This window comes from Scophthalmus maximus, chromosome 10 (assembly GCF_022379125.1).
Source record: "Scophthalmus maximus strain ysfricsl-2021 chromosome 10, ASM2237912v1, whole genome shotgun sequence".
NCBI classification, from domain to species: domain Eukaryota; kingdom Metazoa; phylum Chordata; class Actinopteri; order Pleuronectiformes; family Scophthalmidae; genus Scophthalmus; species Scophthalmus maximus.
The window spans coordinates 5,258,853-5,268,225 of NC_061524.1; the positions used below are offsets into that span (position 1 = coordinate 5,258,853).

The 9,373-nt window shown below is 43.7% G+C and overlaps 1 protein-coding gene across 1 annotated transcript; it reads right to left on the reverse strand.

Annotated features, from left to right (window-relative positions):
* Positions 1–3,560: 3,560 nt before the first annotated feature.
* On the reverse strand, positions 3,561–8,024 carry zic2b (zic family member 2 (odd-paired homolog, Drosophila) b). The gene is made up of 2 exons (XM_035606655.2): positions 7,133–8,024; positions 3,561–5,516 (listed from the first exon to the last, which is right to left on the reverse strand). The coding sequence occupies exons 1-2, from the start codon at positions 7,869–7,871 to the stop codon at positions 4,885–4,887; spliced, it is 1,371 nt and encodes a 456-aa protein (XP_035462548.2). The 5' UTR covers positions 7,872–8,024; the 3' UTR covers positions 3,561–4,884.
* Between the last annotated feature and the right edge of the window lie 1,349 nt (positions 8,025–9,373).

Below are 9,373 nucleotides of genomic sequence, written 5' to 3' on the forward strand. Positions count from 1 at the left end.
ATGATGATGATGATGATGATGATGATGGTAATACGAATTCTTAAACTTTATCTATATAGCACTTTTGATAAACTGTTACAGCATGCTTAACAATAAGGAAAACAACAAATCAATAAAATAACTACAAAAGAACATAAGAAGGCAAAGAAGGATATATTAAAAATGTATATATTATATAGTGATCAAGATTCCAGCAGTTAAAAATTCTCATCATTTTCTGCCTAGACGGTAGCAGGGTTCGATTTGAGTGTGTTGGCCCTTTTTTAGGGATGACCCCCAGAGGGCCCTAACACTGGAGGAGATAACCATGCTCACTCTCATTTTTTAAGTGGCAAAAATCTGAAACGACCTAATAGAAGCAAAACTGTTTCAAGAACCCATTCGATTTTGGCTTGGATCTCAACAAAGGGAAAGATCCAGGATTTTTTTTTTTATTCCACTTCCTTTTTACTTGCAAGACAATGCATTTTTCATGGCAAATGCTGGAATGGGAATGTTGTAAAAAGACAAACTTTATCCTTGTACTTGGTGAAATAAAGTCAGTTTTAAAATTTAAAATTTTCTCATTTAAAAAAAAATATATATATTCATTCAACATGTGGAGGCTTCCTCTGATCAGAAATGTGTTATCTTTGATTTTTTTTCAAACTCTTTCAGCTCAGAATATCACTGTGCCCCATGCAGTTTTAAGGACACAAAACGCTGCTTCATTTCCAAATGCCTTTCATTAAATAATGTATGTTAGGCTGCTTTGGATATTGCAGCTCCTCTCAGAACCATCTCCACAAAAAAAAAAATTGAAACAAAAATGAACTAAGGGCATAACTATAATAATCCTGATTAGTTATTTCTAACCAGACAAAAACATTTGAAAAATCTTGGCAAAAGTAGTACACATTAAAATAAAAAAGATCTAATGGATGTTTGCTACCAGTCAATATGTGCTTAAAAATGACTTATACTAAGTTAGTATGGTTTAAATGATTTATTTAACAAATTACATTTTCTTGTGCATGAGAAAATTCATCACAGATTTTTTTTGTATTGCTCTTTGAAGACTGCACACGACTCATGCTGTAAACCAGTGTGCGTGCATGAAAAATGCCATTTTTCTCACCATTATCTGACCTATCAAAAACTTGCTGGCAAACTCCAACCAGCAGTGTGGGCTTCAAATTTTTTTAATAATAATAATAATTAAAAAATATATACTTATTACCTTACGTACTGCTGGATCAGCCTGTTTAGGTCTTTTAATAGAGTCCTTCACATTAAAAGTCTGGAAAATGTATGACACTCTTCGTAAAAGTCTAGTTTAGGGGACACACCCCGTAACCCATGACTTTTTTTTTTCTGAAGCAGACGGGACACAGCTATCACAGGTCATCAGGTTTGGTAAAACTTGCTCACACATTGTTAGTCCTGGATTGAGAAATGAAGATTAAAGTTTTGCCATCAATGGAAAAAAAAAGGTATCAGTCTATGCTAATTTAACAAGCACTGTAATGGGAAGCAGTCTGAACACCAGGTTATAGATTCATTTAGTTGGCATGAATTATGAGGCAAGAGGCAAGTATTTGTGAAGAAAACCCGAATATACTGAACAGTTCAGCTAGTGGAACACGTATGACAAATTGTGGCCCTTGGGATAAAATTTGTTTTTTATTGTTTTTGTTTTTTTGTCAAACTCGTATTTCCACGTCAACAATGACCTTTCACATTCAGGTGGTGCAGCAGCCCCAGTGCTTTTTCTTTTCCGTTGCTCTCTGGTCATACTTGAGACAAATCTCTGGACCTTTCACTCAAAATGTGTCTTGTTCTCTTTGAGCCTTGTGAGTCTTGTTAATTACCGTGAAAAATAAACCAGACAGAGTCTTTCCCCACGTTTTCAGAAATCAATTTAGAAAAATCAAATTACAATACCGAAAGTATAATTGACAAAAAAAAAGGTCTCAGTCCTCCGGGCCATGCTTATCCAAGAAGGGTTGAATCAAGGAAGAACGCCAACACTGTGGGTGGTGGAGAAAAAGAAGTGTCTGAGAATCTTCAACAAGAACCACCTATAGACAAGAACAGGCACACGCAAAAAGCCACACATCCACACACACAAGAAAAGCAATATAGTATATATACAGTCCAGTGCAGTGAGCGATGCACAGACCTATATACTGGTGAGACTTGCAAAACTATTAAATAAATACAAGGCTCAACACAAGGAGAACTCTGGCAGTTTAACTACACCCGAAGTATAAGGGACACTTGGACGACAATAATGTACATACTGTACATACGTAAATCAAGAGGTGGGGGTCTATAACACCACTTATCCCGCACCAACAATGATGTCCTTTCATCCCTTCCCTGGAGTTTCCCCACTTTGCCTCATGTGACTCCAAAACTTCCAACCAATGTAGATCATACTTTGCCTCCAGTCACCCCCAAAGACTCCATTTAGTGTTGATTAATCACGGGGGTCAGGGTGTGGAGCCCTTTTCAGACATGAACTCCGAAAAATGTCCGCAAAATTGGCTTTGGACATTTTCCGGCGTTTGCCGTTCACACGTGATGAACGCAGCAGGAGATTGTCCGGGTCAGACGTGTTGAAAACTGTCAAGCCATGGGTGGCGCCTGGGTAGAAACGCCCACTCACTCGCCATGAATCTTTCCCGCTGTACCTTCGCGTGGGCTCACTTCCCAGACACTTGCCGGAAATTTTAACAAGGGGGCTGGCATGACAAGTTCTGGAAAATGTCCGGACATTCGGTGCATGTTTGAGAGCAGACTTACAATTGGAAGTCGTCAACGCCGCGAGATCTGGTGTAACGCTGAATCGAGCTAAGCAGCCGTTCTTAACAACACAGAACTGATCATCCGTTCTAAGCGAAACCACAAAGACGCGCTACTCAGTGGGTCATTATCTCTGACGTGTCGTTCCTTTCACGAAGTCCGTCGTATGGGAGGCCAATAAGCTCTTCAAAATCAAAACTTCAATAATACATCTCTACCCTTGCTTGCGAAACTTGTTTTCCACGTACCCTCTTCTGCTCTTGACTTCCGAAATCAATGAGATCATGTCGATCATAAAGGTTTAAACAAACCCTCCATTCATAGCCAAACTTATTTCGGAAGAGAAAACAGAGATGAGCGGTAAAATCATCAGTTTATAGACCCGCTACACTGTAGTTGCGTACCCAGTTTTCCTGCGCAATGATGGATTATTACCGACGTTTCGGGTTTGCTCACTTTCTATTTTACCTCGGTTGTTAATACCCCAGTGATTTTCCTTTAAAATAGCTGCGTCTTTGTCTGTTCAACGATCTGCTTCAGGTACTTTTGTTGCATCCCAAGTTCAGATTCTGCTTGACTGGGTGGATAATGTACACTTATAAACCATTAAAAGGATCTCTTCAAACATAAATTACACATTTTTTCCAAGCTCTACCACAATCATACACAATACATTGCACTTTCCTGATCCACTGACACCGCAGGATGCTCACATTGAGTCAATATTGGAATCCAAGACGCTACTCTTTTGATCAAAGGAAGAATACCAGATGGTTTGTGCATCATTTAATACACATTTTATGTTAAAGGAATATGTGTATGACAAACATGGTCATTTTGGAAACCTTGGGGGTCTTGACTTAACTGTAAATGGAGTGTAAACATTAATCCACGATTAACTCACTGAAAGGTCCATAGAGTTGAAGAGGTTTTTAAGGAGACACTTGATGATCGGTACAAAAGGGGATCAGGCCTAAAGGTCTAAAGGCCGTGACACACCAAACCGATTGGTCGGCTATCTGAACACGTCTGAACTTCGATGAGTGTCGATAGTCCAAGTCGGGGCGGTGTACATTTTTGGCCGACTATACTACCGCGCCCTGCTGCTACGGAGATATATTTCCTCTCACGCAGGCGCAGAACGTACGAGTTAGTGGGCCGTTGGATATTGTCTTGGTGGTGTGTTCCGGGACAGGTACAATTTTGTTTGCCTGACGCGGCCAGACGAGCGCAGCCGGTCTTTGTCGATTTGAGTTGTTTTTGACGTCGGGTTGGTGTGTCCGCCGGCCTTTAGACTGCGGCTTCACGGCTGGATGCTGTCTTAGATTAGACTGTGGTGGAACAAGCTACTACCAAGGGTTTGTTAGTAAAGGCCTCAGTTTGCGTCCAACAACGTGCTTGACCTGTCACCCAAAGGGCATCTGAGACCCCAATTTCTGAAAGGAAAACCTGCTGTTTCCAACATTTGTAGCTTTCTAGCATTGTACAGAATACAGTACAGCATACTGAGGCCTTAACAGGCACACACACACACAACCGCTGTTACCGCGTGAACAAAGAGACGGTGAGCTCGGGTTAACCCGTGTCAATTTAGCCCTTGAGATTGTTTCGTCTAGGTGGAGGTCTTAGATAAATTGGTCGATATTCTGTCTCATCGTTTACACACACACACACACACACACACGCCCTCTTGATATTCTTTAACAGCAAACTCAACCATCACTAACATTCTCTGGTCCATTTGTACAAAATGATCCCCCTCGTTAGTTCAGGTTAGCTAGCTTTAGATTGATAACCGTGGTGATGGAATTCCTCTTGTCCCTTGTGGCGCCGTTTTTTGAGCCATTGCCTTTGGTCCACAGATGGTGACAATCTCTGAGCCGAGTTCTGTGTCTGAGACGGCGTAAAAAAAACAGCCATCTATCTGATCACAGCCTTCTCCGTCTTAGAAGGGCCCACCGATGCTGAACCATACAACTGCTGGCTCTGGAAAATTACAGCAACTATGATTCCAGAGAGCATCATCCGACCTGACCTTGGGTCCGACAATGTTTTGAGGTCTGTTCGCGACCTTCCAGTTTCACCAGTGCCTCCGTCCTACGTGACGTACTCGTCGTCGTCACTAGGTTCTGATTTGATGTGGTCTGGGTGAAGCAGGGGAAAGTGTGGCGCTGTAGTCCTGGTGCAGACATACCACTCTTTAATGTTAGACAACTGAGGTAAGGCCGGGTTGACTGAGCGCTGGCTCCTCCGTGGGGTCCTGCCACTCTGCTGCCTCTGGGCCAGCTGACTCTTCAGGCCTGACAGAGACAGATCCAGAGGCATCGCCATCGGGGACGAACTCCGCAGCAGCAGCTTGTGGTCCGCCTCGCCGGCCGAGCTGAGGCCCAGTTCGTGATTAGTCAGAAGAGGAAATTCAGCATTATTGTTGGCAAGTGATGGAGAGTGGCGGTTCATTTTAAGGTTGAGGGGCTCGAGGAGAGCCTGATGAGGTTGCTGCAGTTGATGGGGGATGGAGTCGTACGGATCCCGGGGCTCAGAGGTAGGTGACGACTTGACGTGGACCTTCATGTGTTTGCGCAGGGAGCTGGGGTGGGTGTAGGACTTGGTGCAGCCCAGGGCCTTGCAGTCGTAGGGCTTGGAGGCCGTGTGGACCTGTGAGTGCTTCTTCCGGTCGCTGCTGTTGGCGAAGCGTCGCTCGCAGAACTCACACTGGAATGGCTTCTCACCTGCAACACACAAACATGATGCTCACAGTCTAGAATGTCACAATCTGGAATGCACAAACAACTATTGGTATTCAGTAATTATCCCATAATTTAATTTACCCGCAAAGCACTTTGGTTAAAGTTTGTTGTTTTTAAATGTGCTGTTAACATGTAAATGTATAAATAAACTGACTTCAGTGGACTCCACCACTCAGCCATATTACATACATACACATCTGTTCTTTCTTTAATGTCAGTGAGTGCAATTGTTCTCGTGGCCTGTGTTCAGGTAAAAGAGTTTCGAAGGAGGTGATTAATAACAATATTCAAGAAGAATTTTTGACAGTAAATGTTCCTTTAGAACTCAGAGTTGTTGTTTTCTTTCTATTTAAAACATTCCGTTTTTGCTCAAACTCTTTCACATTGGTCTGAAGCTCATGTACATATATTTGGTCATGAGATGTTAAATAAACAAATTTTGAGCCAACCTGGCAACATAGAGCCTGACTAATATGTCTGTTGGCCAATGATATCTGACGACACGAGTCTACCACAGAAATATCGGTATCTGCAATTATGTTTTTGCAAATATGAAAACATTTATTTTAGAGATTAAGTAATGCAGAATTATTTTTGGATTGATGCATTCATTTTACATGATTTCTTTTTTAAATCCAACTTATATATGTATTAGGTTGTATTTGTTTTCTCTTCATTTGTATCAACGTATTCATGGTTAAACTGTAAAATATCAAGCCTCAATTACATTTCTTTGTCATAAGGACGACATCATCATTCTCGATTTATTTTATACATCAACCTTATATCAGTATCGGAAATTTCATATTCCCTCAAAAAACAGTTTTCTGCATCTGCCCACAAAAAATCCATATGGTCAGGCTCTACTGGCAGCCCCCCCCCCCCCCCCTTGAGTTGCTCTCATTGATGACTCATAAATAATCTATGAATCATTATAAAAAATAAGATCTATTACTCATGAATGACATGATGTCTGTTGTTTATTAAAACCCCCTCTTCATGAAGAGCAGAACCACCTGAGTCCGCTTGCAGCTGCGACGTCGTCTGTTCGTGGCTCACACAAAAACAACACGATGCATGTGAACTATAGTTCTTCGTGCAGATTTGGCGATTAAAAGTGATAAGCATAGCCACGATGCATCTGTCTCGAACACAATCACTCCTGTTGTGCGCATCTAATCTGTTTAATTGTGCAACCCCCCCCCCCCCCCCCCCCTGACTCATAACCCGGCTGCTCTGCGCCGCTGCTTCCTGCCTGTCACCTTACATGACTCCTGGGCTGCAGCTCCGAGGGAGCAGCGACTCCTCGAGGAGACGAGGGAGCGACGAAGGACGCGTGCGCGTGAATCGGCACCGGGCCGAGCCTCTACGTAAACATGGAGGGGATTCCTATCGGACTGGGAAACAGTCCTCTCTCTGTGTGTGTGTGTGTGTGTGTGTGTGTGTGGTCCGCGGCTGTCATGAGGGCTGCTGTCCGGGCGGATGTCACGGATTTACACACGAGGCTATTATGACTCTATCACAGGATCGTGTGTGTGTGTGTGTGTGTGTGTGTGTGTGTCTACGTGCGCGTGCGCGCGTGTCCGTGCAACCCGTACCAGTGTGCGTGCGCGTGTGGATCTTGAGGTTCTCGGAGCGTGCGAACATCTTGCCGCAGTTGGGGAACGCGCACGAGAAGGGCTTCTCGCCGGTGTGCACGCGGATGTGGTTGATGAGTTTGTACTTGGCTTTAAACGCCTTCCCGCCGCGCAGACACTCGTCCCACATGCAGACGTGACTGAGGCTCTCGAGCCCCGCCGCGACATGCTCGGTGGTGACGTGGTCCACCAGCTCGTGCATGGAGCCGAAAGTTTGCTCGCAGACGGACGCCGCCGCCGCCGCCGCCCGCCCGAGCCGCTGCCGCCGCGGCGAAGTTCGGTCGATCCACTTGCACACCAGCTCCGTCTTGACGACGGGGCCTTTGGAGAAATCCATCAGGCCGTCCGCGCCGACGCCGGCGCCGCAGTCGGCGGCGGCGGCGGCGGCGGGGGGGACGCCGGCGGCTCTCGGCGGCGGCGGCGCGATGCTCGAGGCTCCGGAGTTGTTGTTGCCCAGCGGAGAGACGAGGCCATTGTGCCTGGCCGCCGTCCGCTTCATGCTCGGCGCGGCGGGCTGCCCCGCTTCCTTCTCTCGCCGAGCACAATCCCTCTCCCCCCCCCCACCACCACCACCACCTCCTTCCAAAACGAGAAATGGAGGAGAGAGAAAGAAAAAAAGAGTTAAAATCCCACGGGCAGCGCGTTCGCCGCGTTCCCCTGCCTCCTCCCTGCGCGTTGTGGGCCGGAGAGAAGCGCGCATGCGGCGGTGTGTCGACCCCCCGCTGCTCGGCGTTAGATCCCGAGAGTCGGAGCCTCCATGCTTTTATTTACTGTGTGAATGGAGGTGGACGGAGTCGAAGGAATACAGCGCGCCGCGACCCAACACCGTGTGGTGGCGTCCTTGTCTCCTTTCCTTCTCCTCTGCTCCTCTCCTCTCTTCATCTCCTTCCTCACCCCCCCCCCCCCACACACACACACACACACTACACGAACAAGTTATTCCTAAACACACGAGGGAACATCACAATCAGACGTAGTGTTATTGCCAGCTAGGTAACAGGTTGCATACGAGGATTTTGTTGTTGTTGTTGTTGTTGGTGGTGTTATTAAGTTGCATGTAGCAGCCAACATATATACACAGAATTCCAAAGAGAATATAGAATGAAATAAAATACGGTAAAATAAAATGGAGATAAGCTCAGGGTGTCAAACACACGTACGTGGACATTTGTAAACAAAAAACAAAACAAGAATAGATAGATAGATATTTAAAATCTAAACAAAAATTATATCAAATATGTTAAAAACATGATTGATATATATGAAAATATATAAGAGCAAACTGTAGTTGTGTAGTTATGCAATTTTAGCTCTGTTATTATTTTTTACATTACATTATAGGGCATCAATTAGCAATTATTTTCATACTCGATCAATCTGTTGATTATTTTCTCGATTGATCGATTAGTTGTTTGGTCCATAAAATGGTGAAAAATGTCGATTGTGTTTCCCAAATCCCAAGATGATGTTTTTTGTTTGTCCACAAACCAAAGATATTTAGTTTACTGTCATAGAGGAATGAAAGGAACCGGAACATATTCACATTTAAAAGCTAAAAACATAGAATTTTGATTAATTAGATAAAATAGTAGTTGATTACTAATCGATTAACTGTTGCAGCTATTACATTACATTCATTTAGCAGACGCTTTTGTCCAAAGGGACTTACTATAAGTGCATTCAACAATGAGGATATTTTTTTGAATATTATTATCAACAACTCTCCCGAGGAGACATATTGTATTTAGGCAAGAATTTCTGATATTTGAGAAGCTGGAATTGGTGAATGAAAAAAATAAAAACATTTAAATTAAAATTAATCTAAAAAACAATCAATCATCAAAATAGTTTCCTAAAGATTACTATACTGTCAGTTGACTAATCTGATAATGTTTCAATTTGTTTCAGCTCTGAGGTTCACATCTTATATATACAAAGTTTGGGATGAGGTTTAGTACAGGGAGGGGAAAGTAAGGGAAAAAAAAGACTAGTAATTCTGCAGCACAGGGGGATGAATGGTTGTACTACAATGACACAGCATGGTTCTGCATAATATACATTTCCACTACATGGATTCAATCAGTAGAACAGCCATAATATACTTCCCACTCTTAAAATTTAAATACTGTTTTTCCCTCACTAGTTGATTCGAAACATGACCTTTTCTTCCTGTTAAGGTGTTTCAGCACAAACACTCGTCTC

Coding starts and splice junctions, on each gene's coding strand:
- zic2b (XM_035606655.2), bottom strand. CDS start 7,871: ATGCGCGCTTCTCTCCGGCCCACAACGCGCAGGGAGGAGGCAGGGGAA. Junction 5,517..7,132: donor CCACACGCGCACGCACACTG/GTACGGGTTGCA, acceptor TGTGTGTTGCAG/GTGAGAAGCCATTCCAGTGT.